Genomic DNA, 21,239 nt, shown 5'->3' on the forward strand with positions numbered 1-21,239 from the left:
CCCACTGAGGATCCAAATCTCCATATTTCTTCCTTCCTTAGACTCAGTGGCACCATAAAAGAGAACCAAGAAGCCGTAAGACTTCATCTCTTTCCCTTTTCCTTAAGGGATAGAGCTAGCGCTTGGTTCCATTCCCTAGAAGTCGGTTCCATTACTTCATGGGACGATATGAGGCGAGCATTCCTCGCCCGATTTTTTCCCCCCATCTAAAACAGCTAAGCTTAGAGACCAAATTACGCGTTTCAATCAAAAAGATGGGGAGTCTCTCTATGAGGCGTGGGAGCGTTTCAAGGAAATGCTTAGACTTTGTCCCCACCATGGCCTAGAGAAGTGGCTTATAGTCCACACGTTTTATAATGGCTTGTCATATACCACTAAGATGTCTGTTGATGCAGCTGCAGGTGGAGCTCTAATGAACAAAAACTACACGGAGGCTTATGCTTTGATTGAGGACATGGCTCAAAATCACTATCAATGGACCAACGAAAGAGCCGTCACCACTCCTACTCCCTCTAAGAAAGAGGCAGGTATACACGAAGTCTCTGAATATAACCACCTTGCTGCTAAGGTTGAGGCATTAACACAAAAAATTGAAAAACTTAATGTTAATGCTGCCCAACCTTCCCCTGCATCCCCTACTTGTGAAGTCTGTGGTATAACTGGTCATACAGGTGTTGATTGTCAGTTAGGTAGTGCTGCCAATATTGAGCAACTGAATTACGCTCAATACAACCAAGGAATGAGGCCAAATCAAAATTTTTACAAAAATCCTCAAGGTTCCTATGAGCAAACAGCACCACCTGGCTATACAAACAACCAGAGAGTAGCTCAGAAATCTAGTTTGGAAATACTGTTGGAAAATTGCATGATGAATCAAAATAAACAACTTCAGGAGTTAAAAAACCAAACAGGATCTCTGAACGACTCTCTCTCCAAGCTCAATACCAAGGTTGATTCCATCGCCACACACACCAAAATGCTTGAGACCCAAATCTCCCAAGTGGCCATCTCTTTTCAAACACCAGGAGTCTTTCCTGGTCAAACTGAAACAAACCCCAAAGCCCATGTCAATGCCATTTCTCTTGGGGGCAATAAGTTAGAAGAGACCATTACCAAAGCCAAAAGTGTCAAGGGAGAGAGTGTTAAGCTTCTAGGTGAGAAGAATGCGATAAAAACACCGCTTGATAAGAACAATACCCTTAATCCATTAAGGCTCACTAAGCTCAACTTGGAGGCCCAATTTGCTAAATTCCTAAACATACTTAAAAGGATTTGCATTAAGATCCCCTTTGCTGAAGCTTTATCTCGTATGCCTCTATACGCCAAATTTTTAAGGGAAATTTTTTCAAAGAAAAAGGCTATAGATCACAAGGAAACGATAGCTTTAACTAGGGAAAGTAGTGCAATCGTCAAGAAGCAACCCCAAAAGCTTAGAGATCCAGGTAGTTTTGCCATCCCTTGTGTGAGAGGAAAAGAAACCGTTGACAAGGCCTTGTGTGACTTAGGGGCTAGTGTAAGTTTGTTGCCTTTATCCCTCTTCAAAAGGATGGGAATAGGAGAGCTTAAACCGACCGAGATGATCTTAAAACTAGCAGATCGTTCTACTATCCCTCTAGCTGTCTACATTGAGGACATACCCGTCAAAATAGAAGGGATATATATCCCGACTGATTTTGTAGTGGTCGACATAGAAGAGGACCATGATGTCCCAATAATCTTAGGACGACCCTTCCTAGCTACTGCAGGTGCTATAATAGATGTTCAGAGTGGTAGGATAGTTTTTCAAGCAAGTGATGCAATGATTGGGTTCGAGCTGGAAAATGTTATGAAAGGCCCCGCTCTTTATTCTTGTAACATGATTGAAGTACATAATGTGAAAGAACGCTTCCTAGCGTCAACTACACAATATGACCTCTTTGATCCTTTCTAAGGACACTTTCTTAACGTCAAGCTAATGACAATAAACGAGCGCTTCGTGGGAGGCAACCCACGCATTTAACTGCTTTTGTTTTTGTTTTTGTTTCTTTTAATTATTTTGTAGGTTATTGTCCGAGAAAAATTCAAGAAAACAGAAAATTTTGAAGCCTCGCCCTCCAGAACCTTGGCACGGCCCGTGCTCACACTGGCACGGCCGTGCCAGACCCTCATGCACCAAACAAAAGGCCAAAGTCCAGAGTGTTGGCACGGCCGTGCCCGATCACAGGTAAGTATAACCTTACCTTTTGGACTTCTTCTTCCCTCACTCTCCAACACAAACTTCTCTCTACCTTCCACCTTCTCTCAAACCTCCATAACCATACAACTACAAACCTTCACAACCACCCCCAAACCACACCCATTCACAAAATTTCTCCACCCAATCAATCACTAACACCATTCCAATCATAACCCACCATTCGAAAACAACTTTCATCCACCCCAACCAACATCACCCAAATTCGTAACCCTCCCTAACCTAACCCAAAAACCATAAATTCTTCACCAACCTCCCTACCCAACCCCAAAAACTCACCTAAACCTTCACCACAACACTAATCCAACCTTTTCCACCAAAACAACCCTTACCCAAACCACCACACCAAAGGCAAGGTCAAGGCAATGACTTCAAAGAGAAGTGGAAAGGAAGTTGCAAGCTCATCCGGAGGACCTCCCCCAAAGAAGAAAGCACAAGCCAAAAATCATGGCATCATCTTCCGGGACAACAAGCAAAGGGATAGGTACAAACTTCTAATCTCTAAACCTCTACAACCTTGCAGGTACCCTGATAACCATGACATGAATAAGCTAGGTATTAAAGATAATGTGTTTAATCTGCTAGAAAGGTTAGGATGGGTTGATATGTTGAGACCTATGCGAGGGTATGAGAATTTCACCTATGAATTTTTAAGTTCTATTGTTTTTACGAAAGATAGGTTGAACTTTGATAACCCTAACCATAGAGTTTCTTTCCGGCTTTTGAATATTGATTACGAGATGTCTCTTCAGCACTTCTGTGATGAGATGGGCTTCGCAAATGCGGGGTTCATCCACGACTCTTGAGATCAAAATTTAAAACCGGTTGACTATCAACCCGCCGCCTTTTGGGAGCAAATCACCGGTCTTGACCAATTTAACACACGTGCCAACAAAGCTAGCAACATTCACAACCCCGTACTTAGGTACCTTCAAAGGGTTATGGCTTGCACCATTAGGGGACGGAAAGAACTAGGGAACACTAGGAATGATGAACTCTTCATGCTTTGGGCTATGCTGCACAACCAACCCATTAACACTTGTTTTTACTTGCTTGACTACCTTTCCCTTATTGGAAATAGGTCAGATAGTAGGGGAGAAATAGTAGTTGGTGGTATCATAACATACATAGCTGGGCGATTCGGTGTGAGTGAAGACCTAGGGATAAACAAGATCGAGGGTAACAATAGACTAAACATAGAAACTCTCATCTCTATGAATTTCATAAAAACTCGAGTCCCCTTTGTCTATACACTCCAACTCAATGTGCCCATCTTGATTTTATTGCCTAACCCATCTCGAACTAACACCGAGGTGGAAGCAAATTTGTTGTATGTTGATGATGACCCACAGGTGCACATAGAACAGCATAATGAAGAAACAGAGGGTGCACACTTGCATCAAGAAGAGGAAGGTGCCCAACTGCACCATGATGAGGAACACCATGACCCTAATGAAGGTGAAACAAATGAAGATGCAAGATGGGCATGGATGACTACCGAGGTCGAAAGAATAAGCACCGAGCAACAAAGGCAAGGTGTTGAACTCATGAGCATAAGACACGATGTCCAAAGGGGCAACCGCATATCCGAAGAAAATAACCAAATGCTTCGGAACATGATGCACCACTTTCACCTCCATGGTCCTCCATATGGACCTCAATGATAAAAATGTGAGCTTTCCTCTTCCACTCTTCCCTTCTTTCTCTTTCTTCTTCTTCTTCTTCTTCTACCTCTCCTTCTCTTTTATTTTTCTTTTATCTTGAATCATTGAGGACAATGCTTCTCCTAAGTTTGGGGGAGCCTAATAAAGTGTCTTTAGTCGTAGTGTTTCCAAACTCCCTTGAACTTTATTCTTTTGTTTTGTTTTATTGTAAAAGGCATAGTTAAGCAGCTAATTTTTATTGAAAAAAAATCATGACACACAAATTTTCATTGTCTCCTCTTATTTTGTTGATTCTTGTACATGAAAGCAAACTCTTGTGTTTTAAGTCTTCTTGATATAACCACATCTTGTTTTAAAGTGAATAAAATTCTCCAATGAGAAAAACATAAAGTTGCTTCCCTTGAGTAAATGTATGAATAGGTATTTTAAGGAAACGCGTTCTAATCTTAGTGGTGCATTAACCTTTAAAGATTCTCAAAGCGCCAGTAGTATAAGTGAGTATAAGGGATTTCATTAAAAGGGAAAAAGCCAAATAAATTCCAAGATCTCATCACTGAATCTAGATTGGGGAAGGAGGTAGGCCCTCCGACTTCCTACGTGAAGGTGATTGTTATCTTGAGAAAAAACTTTAAAAAAAAGCATCGTTGAAACTAGATTGGGGAAGCAGGTAGGCCCTCCAACTTCCTACGTGAAGACGATGTTTTAAGGGATACCATTGAATCTAGATTGGGGAAGGGGGTAGGCCCTCCGACCTCCTACGTGAAAATGTTGTTCCTTAAATAAAGAACTTAAAATGTGCATATGGCAAAGAACAAAGATTCTCAAATACTCCCATCTCTCTTATATGAATTGTGGAAGGAATCTTCCTTGGTTAGTTTAATGCTAGGATTAGACCATGTTTCCTCATAATGCCTATCTTATACAGGAGCAAGAAAAGGGTTGGACTTCACACACACACTCACTTGAAACTTGATCGTTGGGTAGAATAAAGATTCCAAGAAATACTTAAGTTTATAATTAGTGTACATTTTGGATTTAAGCCCTTGAGGAGACATGTACTTTAATTTAATTGTCATTTGATTTAACTGTTGATGCTACTATGTTTATGCCTTTTGCTTGAGGACAAGCAAAGATTCAAGTATGGGGGACTTTGATGAGTCATTTATATGCTATTTTAATATGCTTTTTAGTTTAGTTTTATTTAGATTTTATATAATTTTATATTAGTATTATTTCCTTTTTAGGATAGTGTACTTTAAATTGCAATTTATTATATTTCAGGGAAGAATATTGGATGGATTGAGTCTTGGAGCAAAAGAAAGGGATTTTGAGCAAATTGGACACGAAAATACGAAGATTGGGAAACAAAATATATCTCCCACAAGTCAGAAGCCTGGCACGGCCCGTGCTAGCCTTGGCACGGCCGTGCCACCCTCCAGAAGACCTTTTGCTGCTTTTGCTTGGACTCCAAGCTATTCTATTTTGGCACACAATCTACCGAGGAATATTATTGGAATATACTTGCTTAGATTTTAAGTCAATTGGGTACTATAAATAGAGTAGCTAGCCATCACAAATATTCATCTTTACTTGGAATACAATAAGTGACAATTGCTTTTCTAAATAAAGTTCTTTTCCTTTCCTTTATTTTCCTATCTTTTACTTTCATGCTTTCTCTCTTCTCCCCCATGTCTACGATGAACATGAGTGAGTAGACTTCTTCTTGTCTTGGGATTGTTGGATAAGTCTAAATGACATAATCCTAATCAAACCAAGTCCTAAGCCTTAATCTTATGTAACCCTAATTTCTTATCTGAATTCACCGTCTTAACATGGATTAACCATTATCAAACTGTGGAAACGAAAGTGGAGGGTTTGATAATTGTTCGTCCATTATTCCAAATATCAATTCATAAAACGAAAGTGGAGCTTTGATATTCGAACAAGTGAATTCAGACAAGGATTGCAAAGTCAGCGAAATAGGCTTTGCAATCTTTGAGACATATAGTTTCGATCTTCAAGGGAACTAATAACAATCAAGTCAGCGAAATAGGCTTGGTTGTTAGAGGAACCAAAATCCAATAGTAATCAAGTCAGCGAAATAGGCTTGGTTGCTAGAGGAACTTAAGAGAAACTGTCTTGAGAAATTAGGTCTAACATAACATTATAAGCTTATGGTTTTCGTTTGAGAAGGACTTGTTATTTAGATGAAACCAACGATCCCAAGGCTCTTTTATTATATTGCTTTTTAATCGTTTAAAAACCCCCAACTTACAATTCTCTTCTCTCTTCTGATCATCTCTAAAGGTTAATTAAATTGAACTACTCCCTGTCGGAACGATACTCTTTTATACTACTTCGGTAAGACCGTACACTTGCGGTTTTATCTCATCAATGAACTATAATTTTAATGAGTTTAATACTCCACAATAAATTTTAAGATACATTTAGCTAAATCGATTGGAACTGCGCTAAACATGAACTGTAAATTTTAATGAGTTATTCTGATTCGCAGAAAAATATCAACAGAAGAAAACATAAGCCAGAGAAGATGACCAGAAACTTGCCGGCGGCGGCTTTCCGATGATGTACTCAGAATGAAATAATAAGTGGTTCAATAGAGAGAACTGGCGACGAGGATCACAAATCCGGTGTTTGTTTTCCTTCAGCAAATTCAAGGTTGCCGGAAATGGCCTCTAAAGATTGGTGGGTTTATCGTAGACGAGACAGAAAAACATAATTTGAAAAGTGAAATAGAAGTAGAGTACGATTTAAAGTTATGTGTTCAATGTGGGATGCACAAGCTAAAAGGGATGCAGTGCTGTTAGAAGTTAAATAAAAAACACACCATTGCAGATTTGTATTTTCAAGGGTTGAAGATGATGGGGGAAAATATATGGTGTGGACAGACCATTTTAAAATTTGTGCACATCTTTAATCTTATGGTAACATAAAACTTTCCCATAGTGGTAAACTCTTTCCGTCACCCACCCTAAATGCCACCGGCTAAGTGAGGTAAGTAACCACGAGATCCCTAACTTTAACATTGTTGCTTCTTAAAGTGATACACTGATAAAGAAATACTATACTCGAGAATATACAAATAGAAATATTTTGTAATTTGATGATTTTATATTTCTTTGTATTTTTTTTTTCATTTTTGTTTTAATCTTTTATAGAGTTATGTTTACGTTTCTCCAGCTTTTTTTCCCTCCTTTTCTTTCTAGAATAAATTTCTAGTTTCTTAAAAAAAAAAAAAAAAAAAACTCAATTATAAATATAGCTTTATGTGACGGATCCATGATTTAGTTGATCAATAACGTTCATTAATTTGAAAGAATTCTTGGCATGCAAAGAAATAAAATGGTTGGTTCAACATCATACCAATTATAAAAAATGAGAGAGCGTGAGGTGAGAGAACGTGAGGCGAGCGAGTGTCTGCAACGGGGTCGCCCGTTCCATCGGTGGCAACCGCGCCGAAGGCTCTCTCCTTTTGAGCGAAACACTGGGGGGTTAGGGATCATGCCAGGGCGGCATAAATTGAGAGAGGGGGGTTAGGGGTGGGTGGTCTGTAGTCAGGTCTCGGAAGCGGAAAGCGACGCAACCGGAGGATCGAGGATGGGACAGGTTCAGAGACTCAGAGCGGCAGGGAGGACTGGTGCAGCGAAAGGGAATTGCAGAAAAAGATTTGGTTAGATCAGACTGGGCAGCGCGAGGTCAGGTTAGGGTTTATGATCATCAGGTTTCACGTCAGCATGCCTTCGACAGCAAGAGTTACACCGCAAATCTACGTGACAGAGTTTCCTTCTATTTTACCAATATCCGTAAGCATTTTCCAGGTCATCGTTTACGTCATTATTTTGACGTATGTGGTATTCTTTCAGATGTGTTTGTAGCCAGACGACCTAATGCTCGTGGTCAGGTGTATGGTTTTGTTAGATATCTGAATGTGAAAAATAGAGACAAACTAGGGCAAGCTTTAAACAACATTTGGATTGGTGATTGTCGTGTCTGGGCTAGGGAAGCGAGGTTTGATAGGTTTGCGGCTTTTGATGAGGATTTTAGGGAAGATACAAGGGTTAGAAGTAGTTCTTTGAAGGCTGTGGAGGTTAGGCCTGTAGTGATTACTCATGGAGAGGGGATTGTGAATGTGAGGTTGAGGAAGGAGGCGGAGCTGGAGAAGGAGAGTGAAGGGAAAAAATTGTGAAGGTAGGTTTGGTGGATGTTAAGGTTGGGAAGTTGGATGAAAAAAATATAGTTGAAAATGATAAAAAAGAAAAGAAGAGTGAGGATGAGGGAGTTGCTGGGAAGAAGATAGGTGGTGAGGTGTGTGCGAAAAAAAAATAAGGAGGTGGAGGATGGTAGGCTATTGTGGGAGTCCAAGGAGAAGGCAGCAGAGGAGCACGGGGTAATCCACTTTAATTCGATTCAAATTTTGTGTTACAATTCGAAAGCGGAGGATCGTTTGTGGGCTAGTGGAGGTATGGTGGCAAGGGTGTTATCGGGAGACTCGTCGTTATCTTTACAGCATAGGGTGGAGGATGCCGGTTTCCCAAACGTAGTTGTTATTCCAATGGGAAGTGATAGGGTTTTTTTGCATTGTTTGGGGGGCGAGGATATTTGGAATGTATTCAATGATGCTATACATTTTTTTGGGATGCTGTTTGGGGATTTGCATAAATGGTCGTCAGTGGATCTTATTTATGAAAGGGGTGCTTGGTTACGGATTTATGGTACTCCTATGCATGCTTGGAACAATTTGTTTTTTCAATTATGTGTGTCAAAGTGTGGAAGATTTATTCGATCGGATGGATGTACGGAGGATATGGGGCGGTTGGACTATGCTCGCGTTCTTATTTCGACATCTCATCTGGAGGTAATTAATTATTCTTGTGAGTTAGTTATTGACGAAGTTAAACATGATCTAAAGCTGGTGGAGGAGTGGGGATGTAATCTAGGGGAGGATGCATTTTTGTTAGAAGAGAATGTGGAGGCAACGTCGGAAGCATTACATAACTTTCAAGATGATATTGATGTAGATAATTTTAAGGAGGATATTGATATTTTGGTGGATGAGTTGAATGAAGACTGGCGGAAAGGTTGTGGTTCGAATGCTGATGCGGAAAATTTGTCTCTAAAAGATGCTTTTGTTGGGAAGCAAGTGCAGCCTCCGGCGGAGAACAAGGATCCGGCTTTGGTCAAGATGGCTGATTCCGTTTGTAAGAAATTTAATTCCTTCATTGATGTTGATACACGATCGGCTAAGGTATGTACCAATTCAAGTGTGCCTTCTTCAAAATCGAAAATTAAAAATAAGAAGCAGGTGGGGGTATCTTTTAAGCATTCGGCTGGATTTGTTAAAAGAATAGCTCGGTTACCTTCGAAGGATAGAAAGGAAATTTTGAAAATTTTAAGAAAAAGAGATCGCAAAAAAAAGGCTTTGATCAAGAATTCTTTAGCAACACATAATTCAACCTCTACTTCTACTAATACGTCCAATGCGTCGGTGAATAAAGATTGGGAGCATTGGGTGATCCTTCATGATAAAAAGGAGAAGGTGGAGGAGGATGTGAGGGAGTTGGGTAAGTTGTTGGGTGCTTCGTTTAAGGGTGATAATATGAATTGTTTCAATTTGTTGACAAAGGAGGGTAGACAAGGGTTGAGGCCGGAGAGAGTGAGTATGGAGGTGGAAGGTACGGAGGTGGTTAGAAGGGATGGAGGGGACGGAATGTAGGTGTCGGTGGGGAGGTTGTAGGTGTCGGTGGGGAGGTTGTGGGTGGGGGTGGAGTTTAGGTGCGTATGAAGATTTTTTCTTATAATGTTAGGGGGTTGGGTGGTTTTGAGAAAAGATCGGAAGTGCGGCGTTTGGTTCAAGATAAGCAACCGTTTGTGTTATGTCTTCAAGAATCTAAGTTGAGTTTGGTTGATAATTTTACAGTTAAATCGGTGTGGGGCAGCGCATGTTGTGGGTACTCCTATCAACCTTCTGTAGGGGCTTCAGGAGGTTTATTATCTATTTGGGACTCATCCGTGGTGGAAGTTTGGTGTACTTTGAGTTTCATACATGTTTTGATTATTAAAGGGAGGGTTATTCTTTCAGGTCAAGAATTTATTATCGTTAATGTTTATGCTCCTTGTGATATTGATGCAAAACAAGATTTATGGGCACGTCTTTCTTATTTTATTATTAACAATAGTGAAACAAATATTTGTGTCTGTGGGGATTTTAATTCTATTAGAGTGGCGGAGGAGAGAAGAGGTAGGAATATGATCTTCAGACATATAGATGCTAACCATTTTAATGATTTCATTGATGGAAATTTATTGATAGATTTACCGCTGTGTGGTAGATTATTTACTTGGTATCGGGGTGATGGTATTTCTATGAGTAGAATTGACAGATTTCTGGTGTCTGCAAAGTGGAGTGAATCTTGGCCTAACTGTATTCAAGTTGCTTACCAGCGGGGTTTATCTGATCATGTTCCCCTTGTTTTATATGTTGATGAGTCAAATTGGGGCCCTCGCCCTCTGCGTTTGTTGAAGTACGGGTTCGATTATGCTGGTTATGGTGAGTTTGTCCGTGAAAAATTGAATTCGTTCAATCTGGAAGGGTGGGGCGGCCATGTGCTGAAAATGAAGCTCAAGATGATTAAATTGTGTCTCAAGGAGTGGTATCAATTACATTCCAAGAATATTGATGGTAAGATTGGGGATATAAAAAATAGAATTTCTATTCTTGACACTAAGGGGGAGGAATGTGAGTTGTTGGAGGAACAATCTAAGGAGCTTCGAGATTTGTCTGTTGAGTTACATTCTATGTCACGTGTGTATACTAGCATGAATTGGCAGAAGGCTAGAATGAATTGGGTTAGGGAGGGAGATGCAAATTCTAAATTTTTTCATAATGTGATGTCTGCAAGACAGCGTAGAAATGCTTTACAGGTGATTCATGTTGATGGAGTGTTGGTGGAAGGAGTTCAGGGCATTCGAACAGCTGTTTTTAATCATTTTGCAAGCCATTTCCGTAATAATGTAGTGGTGCAGCCAGGTGTTGATGGTTTCAATTTTCGAAAACTATCTGTTGTCCAAGCTGGGAGTCTGGTTCGGCCTTTTACACTGGATGAGATTAAAAAAGCGGTTTGGGATTGTGATAGTTTTAAGAGTCCGGGACCTGATGGTATTAATGTGGGGTTCATTAAAGATTTTTGGAATGAGCTTAAAGATGATTTGTTGAGGTTTTTTGTGGAGTTCCATCGAAATGGGAAATTAACAAAGGGTGTAAATTCGACGTTCATTGCGTTGATTCCGAAGGTGGATAGTCCTCAACGGTTAGCTGATTTTCGCCCCATTTCTCTTGTTGATTGTATGTACAAATTATTGGCTAAGGTCCTTGCAAACCGCCTACGTATTGTGTTGGATTTTGTGGTGTCGGATGCTCAGTCAGCTTTTGTTCGAGGTAAACAAATTCTTGATGGTATTCTTATTGCTAATGAGGTTGTTGATGAGGCTAGACGCTTGAAAAAAGAATTATTGCTTTTTAAGGTTGATTTTGAAAAGGCCTATGACTCGATTGATCAAAAGTACCTTAATTCGGTGATGTTGAATATGAATTTTCCAACTCTTTGGAGAAAATGGATTATGGAATGTATTGGCACAGCCTCTGCTCTGGTTCTGGTTAATGGGTGTCCGACGGAGGAGTTCCCGATTCAGAGGGGACTTAGACAGGGGGATCCTCTTTCTCCTTTTTTGTTTTTACTAGCGGTCGAGGGGTTTGATGTTATGATGAAGGCCTCTGTGTTGAATAATATGTTCCAGCCGTATGGAGTAGGAGCTCAAGGGGAGGTAAAGTTGTCTCATCTTCAGTTTGCCGATGATACTCTCATTATTGGTGAGAAATGTTGGTTGAATGTACGTACGATTCAGGCGGTGTTACTTCTTCTTGAGGAAGTATCGGGGTTGAAGGTAAACTTCAATAAAAGCATGTTGGCAGGTGTTAACATCTCCAATTCATGGTTATTAGAAGCGGCTGCTGTGTTGAATTGCAAAACTGGCTTACTTCCTTTTATGTATTTGGGGTTACCTATTAGTGGTGATGAGAGAAAACTTTGTTTTTGGAAACCTGTGTTGGATCGTATATCTGCTAGAGTGTCGACTTGGAATAATAAGTATTTATCTTCTGGTGGTCGTCTGATTCTTCTGAAGTCTGTCCTATCCTCTCTCCCGGTTTACTTTCTTTCCTTCTTCAAGGCCCCTACAGGTATCATCTCCTCTATCGAATCTATTTTAAAAAAATTCTTTTGGGGTGGGTGTGAGGGTTCTAACAAAATTGCCTGGATTAAATGGGATTCTGTTTGTTTACCTTTGAGTCGTGGTGGTTTAGGGGTTCGGAAGTTAGAGGATTTTAATCTGTCTTTAATAGGTAAATGGTGTTGGAGGTTGTTGGTGGATAAGAATGGTCTGTGGTACAGAGTTTTAAAGGCTCGGTATGGGGAAGTTGGAGGTCGGATTAAGGAGGGAGGTTGACATTCATCTAGGTGGTGGAGAATGATTTGTAGCGTGCGGGATGGTAGTGGGTTGTTGGTAGGAAGTTGGTTTGTTGATAATATTAGGCGGGTGGTAGGTAACGGTCGTAATACCTTTTTCTGGTCCGATAATTGGTTGGGTGATGTTCCTTTAAAAATTCAGTTTAGTCGTCTTTTTGATTTAGCTGTTAATAAGGAGTGTTCGGTGGAGGATATGGAGAGAGCGGGGTGGGCCGCGGGTGGAGGTGGTTGGGTGTGGAGGCGTCGTTTATTTGCTTGGGAGGAGGATGGTGTGAGGGACTGTGTCAATTTGTTACATAACATTGTTTTGCAGGATAATATTCAGGACCAGTGGAGGTGGTTACTCGATCCTATTCATGGTTATACGGTTAAGGGGACTTATTGTTTCTTAACTAATATGGAGGTTCAGGTAACTGGTGGTGTAGGTCTTGATGTGTGGCATAAATGTGTTCCGTCCAAGGTGTCTGTGTTTGCTTGGTGTCTTCTTCAAGATAGAGTTGCTACTCGCGCAAATTTGGTGCGTCGTCGTGTGTTACAAGTTGCTGATAATTTGTGTGTTGGTGGATGCGGCTATCCTGAGACGGCGGACCATCTTTTTGTACAGTGTACTTCCTTTGGGAGGGTCTGATATCTTGTGTGTCATTGGGTTGGTATCCCTTGTGTTTTTCAGGGTTCGGTAACACAACACTTTTTTCAGTTTAGTCAGATGGCAGGTATGACGCGTGCTTCTCACGATTATTTGAAGATTATTTGGTTGGCTTGTGTTTGGGCAATCTGGAAGGAGAGAAATAATTGTGTCTTCAACAATTTGGTTAGCGATCCTCTTACCATTGTTGAAAGAGTGAAGCTGTTTTTTTTCCTTTGGCTTTCGTCCAATGTGGCTAGTTTTCCGTTCGGTTTTCATGATTGGTGGCGATATCCACGGTTTTGTATGGGTATCATGTAATCTTTTTTAGCTTTCAACTTTTTGGTCTTTCTTGTTTTGGCATCGTTACTAGGTGCTTTTTGTTTGTAACAGACGTTGGGTGTTTTCTCACTTTAGCACACCTTGTGCGGGGTGAATCACCTTTCTTTTGAGCAATATATTCCATTTTGATTTGTTCAAAAAAATAACATCATACCAATTATTTAAAATTGAAGTCGCTATTGTACTTCAATTATTCAGCTATTATACTTCAATTATTCATTTATTTAAATCCTCTCATACAACAGTTACACACATTATTTTGAGTGGACAACAAAATATATTACTAATACATTCCAAAACCCTATATATTATTTGTGATCAACTTCCTTATTATAAATAAACTGGACATAATATAACTTATTAAACATTAAATATATTTATCATAATTTATTTCTTTGTTTTGCAAAAGCTCTACTACTTAGTATGGTGGGATTGTTGGTGCAACTGGAGGTTCAACTGTGAGTTTCATGGCTTCAGAGGATTCTGGTGATGTAGCTACGAATTTTCCAGAATGCAATGGTCCTGGTGCAGCAATTCCAGAGCTTTTGATCTCAGCCATTTCTCGACGAGCATTAGCACCTTGAGCCTCACACAACTTGGGAAGAAACACACCTATACATAATTAAAAGAAAATTCAATATGTTTTTAGTAATGCAAATCAAGATTGAGAAATTTAAGCATCATTTGATTCAAATTAATTTAAAGGCTTTGATCTTATTTAACAATTAAAATATGTAAAATTATAATTCATGAAAATAATGATGGTATATACCAAGGTTGATAATATCGAGATTTTTTACTCAAAAAAAAAAATCAAGATTTTGTTTCACGTCGAATGGGAGGAGCAAAATCGAAATTCGTAAAATCGCAATCAAAATTGATGGATTCTACCAAATCAAAAATAATGATAAATATATGTTATAAATCGTATATAGTGCTAAATAACTCAGTATAAAGTCCACAAAATACATATACATAAATGACTACAAACAAAAATAATGTTAAATATTGTGTCAAAAATAAATAAAAATAACGTTAAATATATGTTATAAATTGTATATTGTCGTAAATGATCCAGTTTCTTACCAAAAAAAAATGATCCAGTTTAAAGTTCACAAAATACTTGTACATAAATGACTAAAAAAATGGATAAAATCCTTCAAAATTCTTTAAAATTATAAAATTTTGTATGGATTTCACGATTTTGTGTGATTTTGAAGCAATTTTACTAGGATTTTGTCATTTTTGGGATTATGCTATGGGTTTCAGTCGTTGAAGGTGAATAAAGTTGCAAAATGCTGGATTTTAGATTTTGTTAGTTTTAGGATTCTGCTATGGATTTGAGTCATTGAAGGTGAATAAAGTTGCAAAATGCTGGATTTTAGATTTTGTCAGTTTTGGGATTCTGCTATGGATTTGAGTCGTTGAAGGTGAATAAAGATGCAAAATTCTGGATTTTAGGATTTAAGTCGGGATTTTGACAGCAATGGTATATACAATAAATTAATTTTAGAAAGATGTATAAAAATAAAACTCTTATTAATATTGTTCAATATATGTGTACCTTCACCAGCAGCAAGGTTGAAGTAGAGATCAACAATGTTGGGACAACTTTTGTAACACTGAGGAGAACAAAGGTTTTTTGTGAAACTAGATTCAAGAAGAGAATCAGATGATATTCCAAAGGATTTTCTGTCCAAACCACAAGACTTAATACATTGGTCACTTTCAATATGGTCCTTTAATTTATCAGCTTCAATCTCTGATGTTCTACATGTATATTTTTCTTCACCATTTCTCTTAACATGCTTCTCAAGAACACAACGTTTTCCTGCATATGACACTGCAAATGCGCATGTGTCTTGGTTCAAATTCTCACATTCTATGCCTCCTGCAATATTAATTTCACCACATATTACAGATCTATATGAACAAAACCATTATTTTAGAAATATTTGATTTTTTTTTTTATCTTAAGATATACTCTGGTTACTATTATAAGAAAAAAATCACTTTTTAGATTCATTTAACAAATGATGTATGTAGTCTATATGTGAACCACATACATCAATTTATTGAATGAACCTAAAAAGTCAACTTTTACTTATAATAGTGACCGGAGGGATTATATACTAAAAAATAAAACTTCCTGAGTCACATTTATAAATCAATTTTGTTTATTCAATTTTACTAAGAATAACGATGTATATAGACTATATTATAGTCCAAATACATAAGTTTTTCAATGAGTCTGAAAACAACAAAGCTACTTATAAATGTGATCGGATGAATTAATTAACATCAACAATTAAAGATAAAAATATAAATTCATATTTGACTTTTCGTCACTAAACTTAATGAGAGAATTAGAGACAGATTTTATGCTTTTGCTAATTCAATTTTTCTATGTTAAAAAGAGAGGATATATAATTTATTGCTACATTTCTCTTCTTCAAGTTTAGTTATCTAGAAGTCATTCTCAACTTCTATGAATTAATTCAAGTCAAATAAGGTGAAAATCACCATCAAAACTATCAAAATTCAAAACTCTTCCTTTGTTTAACAATTTTCTATTTCCAGCATTTCAATTCAAAACTTTACTAAAGATAATTGAATTTATTTATTTTTAATATGAAAGTATTTAATTTTGAGACACACACCTCCATGTACCACTACTAAAAAAACAAAAATTAGTGAGAGAAATTTTGTAAGGGAAAACGTGAAATCCCACTCTAATTCCGTCACTAAATTTTGCGACCATGGAATTTGTGAGAAATTTCATTTTTTCCGTCACTAATTTGCATCGCTAATTTTGCTTTTTCTAGCAGTGTACGATAGGACGAAATTTCATGCAATAGAGTTTATGCATAACATAGCAAGAGTAGAATTTCATACAGAAAGTCTAACAACTTGTATGTCAATCGAACAATTATTATAACTGAACTAATTGAGGTTAACATGAATGGCTAAAATTATCTTATTTTATGAAATATGAATTTATAAACTTGAGAAATGAAGTTTAAGACCATGATGGGTTTTGAGAGATCACTTACCTAGAGTTCCTTCCACTGCAACAAAAAATACAAAGGCAACTATTACCAAATTTCTCATGCTAATGTTAAGGGCTATAGCTCAAGCACAAGAAGGTGTCGTTGGGAATGGCCTAAACACCTTTGAAAATTGGTATAATTGACTATGCCAAGTTTATGGTAATAGGAGGAATATATTGTTGGGATGCATTATAGCTTTAGTTACGGAGTGTATTTATAGTGAGTTTCTAGACCGGAAATTTTGACACGTTTTCAAAAAAGAAAAGGAATAATATTTATTAGTTAGTTGAGTTTTCAATGAAGTCATAAAATAGGGTAGAAAAAAATAATGGTACTACAACATTTAGACTCGATTATAAAAGAAAAAAAATTGCATTAGATTAATTTTCTCTTTAATATTTTTTTCACAAATATATCAAATATTAATCTCTCAATGTAATAATTGCAATGCAATAATTCCATATCAACCCACGAATAGGTTCAAGGAGAATGTTAATCAGTATCTCAAGAGTATTGGTTAAATATTCAAATCAAGTAAGTTTTTATAAAAAAGTTTTGTAATAATTACTTGATCAAAAGTAACATTTTATATTTTCAAGATAAAATGTATAGCCAGACTTTAGATTCGATTGTATATTTAGCTATCTTACTTTCATATCGAAAAAAGTTGAAATAACGATAAAAATTAGAGACAAATAAAAATTTAACGACTCTTTAAATTTGACATCTCTAACAAAATGCAAGAAAATTAGTAATTAACTTTGCACTTACTATAAATTCATTCAACTAGTGTCAAATGAAAACTTATAAGGCTTAAATATGCAAACCGTCACTGCACAGAGCGCCACGTGGCATAAGTTGCACAGTCAGTAACTGCCACGTGGCCCAAAACCTTGCCAAATCACCAATGAAGTGGGGTCAGACATATTTTTACAAAAAATTTTTTTTTACAGGAATGTAATTAATTTTTTTTTTTACAGGGACGAAAATTAAAATGCGCTCAAATTACAGAAACGGTTTGCATATTTAAACCAACTTATAAAGTAGAGATGTTAAGGTTTGAACCCCAATTATAATGTTGGACATAATAATTTTATATTTTTGTCAACAGTGCTAAGACTTTCTGAAAGAAAGAATGGAAAACTGGTTCACGTTAATTATTGTTACAGAATAAAAGCTTGTTAGCTTATATGAAATCAACATTGCCATCATGTGATGCATGGTTTTGGACCGTTTCACAAGTCTATGAGGGTTGGGTGTGATATTTTACTAGTCAACTATAGTCAATTACCGCTATCAGTGGAGGATAGATTGATAGACAATTGTGACACTATATATACAATTCTTTCTTAAAAAATAAAGTTTGGTAGAAAACAAAATAGTATTGATATGGCTCCTTCTATTGCGTCAATACCGTATCGAGAGGGTTCAACGTTTTGGGCAGTATAACATACGCAATGAAAATAATATGAATGAACAAAATTCAAGTCAATCATGGGGTCGATACGTCTCTTCTTGTTGATGGTATTGACTTATGTTAAAATTGGGGGCTAATTCATCCTTACAAAACCGGCTTGTAAGATGAGGATTGCCTCCTCTTTATAAATTATTCTCAAGAGTCTTGTCTATCTGATGTGGGATTTGGGTTTTTCCCAATACACCCCCCTCACGCCCAGCACTCTTTAGGCTTGGTGCGTGAATAGGTTTAGGCAGCCCTTGAATTCGACAAGCTCTGATACCATGTTGAAATTGGGGGCCTAACTCATCCTTACACCGGTTTTGTAAGGATGAATTAGGCCCCAAATTTCAACACTTTAGACATTGAAGTGTGTTCCTTTTAAAATATTAACTTTGATCCACCTTGACGTTAATTTAAATAGGTCGCTAATTTGATTTCTTCAATGAAACAAGCATAAATCATATTCGTCTCAAATTATATATGACATTTTGGACATGTCACACATATTAAAAATATATATAATTAATTTTGTATGAGAAATAAATAGGCTTATTCAATCACATGGTCCCTTAACTTTATTGATTGTCTCAATTTGGTCCCTAGCTATAATTTGTACCATTTTGGTCCCCTATGTTTGCTTTGTTACTAGTTTTAGTCCTTTTTGTTAGTTTCTCTAAAAAAAATCGTTAACAGAAAGAACTAAAACTAGTAATAGAGCGAAATATAGGGGACCAAATTGCTACATAAGTTAACGTTTTTTTAGAGAAACTAACAGAAAGAACTAAAACTAATAACGGATCAAAATATAGGGGACCAAATTGATACAAATTATAGTTAAGGGATCAAATTAATATAATCAATTAAGTTAAGGGACTAGATGATTGAATAAGCCAAATAAATATTATAAGTTATTTTACAAAGTTGTCCGTAATAAAAAGTATGAGAAAGATAAATTAACAAATCTAAAAAAAATTAACCATTTTAAAAAACTAGTCGTTATTTTGTCTTTTGTGCTTTATATTAGTGACCAAGTTTCTTCCAAAAAGTAGTTATGGTACTTTCTTTTTTTTAATTCATATATTCTGATGTATCAATCCAATCTTCTAGGACACATTTGGCTTCGTCTTTCTTTTTTGTGTTTCCTGGATTTTCCATTCTAAAGTCCATTCTAATCTCCATTATGATCTTCGGAGGCTCAACTTATGTGCTTGTGAGTTGCTATCTGATCTATCTGATCTGCAACTGAAGTGCTCTTAATTTTAATTGTGATATCAAAATTTTGATCTTGGATTAAGGGATGAGATTACATCTGAACTTTGAACAGATGCCTTCTTTAAACTTGATCTGAAGTGATTCTGACTTGTTATTATGATCTCACTAGTATGAAAACTAAAGTGTTTCGGATGTTCAATCTTAGGACATTGTAGTTCATGAGAATCATATCTTTAACCTGACGTGTTGATGAGACATTTCTGATATAAACGTGGTTCATTGTGATTCTGACATTGCCTCTTAGATCTTATTTCCTTGATCAATCTTATCTTTAACCTGATGTGTTGATGAGACATTTTTGATATAAATCTGAGGTCCTTTATATAAATATAAAGTCCTTCTTACCACATCCTTATGTTGATATCCATGTTTCTTTGGGTTTATTTTTTATTTTGTGCATTTTTGTAATTTCCTATTCTAAAGAATACTTAAAGAAATATGTCCGAAAACAAAACATATTAGAATCACTTTGATATATATATATATATATTAATAAGGGAAAATAAAATATATTAATTAAAGAAGAGTTTTTCCTAGTACAAGTAGTGCAAGGATAGGATTGAAGAGTGAAAAAGTTCATTAGAGGACCATAATAACCATCTAAAATACCAAACAAAAAGAAAAACTTGAAAGTTAAGTGCCAAAACTCATACACAACATTGGATTAAGCCACCAAATATGAAGATCAAAAGTTAAATTTGGACTTTTTGCCTTTAACCACAAATATTATAAACATTAGAATTTGTCAAACAGGTGAGATATTGATTTTGCCTTATCCTGAAAAATATAACTATTTCTTCCCTTCCAAAAAGTCCAAACACATGCTAACCAAATCAAATGTAATGAAGATCGAATAGTTTTGGAAACACCTCATAGATTACCAAATTGAAGAATATGATTAGACAAGTGTAACAGGTATATTGAAACCTAGAAATAGATGATCAAAACTTTATGTCGACATGCTGCCGCTCACACACAAAGTAACATTAGCTTTAAAAATACCTTGCCAAGCCATATTTACCTTTGTAGGTAAACAATTATGCAATAAGTTTCAAGCAAGAAAATAAACTTTTAAAGAAACTAATTTGTTCTAGATTAAATTATTAGTTACCTCCCGAACAGCTGACTCAATCTTAGGGAGCATATGATAAACACCACTTACCATATAATCTTTGTCTACCTAACTGCGAAAATGTGTTATTTAACATCTCACAACACTCTCCTACCTTTATTCCCAAGCTAATAGCCGTCACCACCATTTCCAAGTCTCTCCCCATACCACCAACCTACATAATACTTATCCGTAGCTAACAACAAATGATTATGTGCTAACTCAAAAAGACGTCTAAACTTATCACACAGTGGTCCCACCTCCAACATCGCATCCAGCCAAAAAAGCGTTTTGGCCCCATCGACAACCACCATTTCCAAATTACCATCAAACCAAGTACCCACTTCCAACTCGTCTTCACTACGGATATCCATCATATGTTACCGCCAAATTGAATGCAACCTCCCACCTTCCTTAATATGACCACCTTCAAACTCATACCTTGCCCCAACACCTTGTACCATAAACTCCCTTGACCCACATATATCCTCCAACTCCATTTTTCTAACAATGCGAAATTAAATTTCATAATCCTCCTAACACCAGTCATCCATTCTCCATATCCAATCAAATTGTATCCCTATACATCAACGAGATTATACATATGTGAGGCTTGAAGAAGGATAGTAAGTAGACTGGTATAGAAGACAAGAAAAATTCAGAAGAACCAAGTGAACCCCTAATGACAGATTTATACTTTTTCACATTGAAAGCCTCTTTTTAATATGATCAGTCAATGGTGACAGAAACCTAAACGACGTGAATCACCATCAACCGGGACCGAAAGCCTCTTTTCAATTGATCTTATGTTCAATTAGTTAAGTTTGTTATCTTTAAAGCATCAACTAAGAAATGTTTTGTGATTTTCCTTAACAAGTTTAATTTTAGGTTAAATATGTTTTTGGTCCGTATAAATATGTTAACTTTTCGTTTTAGTACC

At 36.9% G+C, this 21,239-nt stretch overlaps 1 protein-coding gene and 1 non-coding gene across 2 annotated transcripts; both read right to left on the reverse strand.

The window, feature by feature from the left end:
- Positions 1–217: 217 nt before the first annotated feature.
- LOC120576229 (small nucleolar RNA R71) lies at positions 218–324 on the reverse strand. Its single transcript, XR_005642306.1, has one exon. It is a non-coding gene; the product is annotated as a small nucleolar RNA R71 (small nucleolar RNA).
- Positions 325–13,608: 13,284 nt separating this feature from the next.
- On the reverse strand, positions 13,609–16,664 carry LOC25497091 (uncharacterized). The gene is made up of 3 exons (XM_013596839.3): positions 16,461–16,664; positions 14,972–15,298; positions 13,609–14,019 (listed from the first exon to the last, which is right to left on the reverse strand). The coding sequence occupies exons 1-3, from the start codon at positions 16,516–16,518 to the stop codon at positions 13,826–13,828; spliced, it is 579 nt and encodes a 192-aa protein (XP_013452293.1). The 5' UTR covers positions 16,519–16,664; the 3' UTR covers positions 13,609–13,825.
- Positions 16,665–21,239: the final 4,575 nt, after the last annotated feature.

The sequence above is a fragment of the Medicago truncatula genome, chromosome 6 (assembly GCF_003473485.1).
Source record: "Medicago truncatula cultivar Jemalong A17 chromosome 6, MtrunA17r5.0-ANR, whole genome shotgun sequence".
Classification (NCBI taxonomy): Eukaryota; Viridiplantae; Streptophyta; class Magnoliopsida; order Fabales; family Fabaceae; genus Medicago; species Medicago truncatula.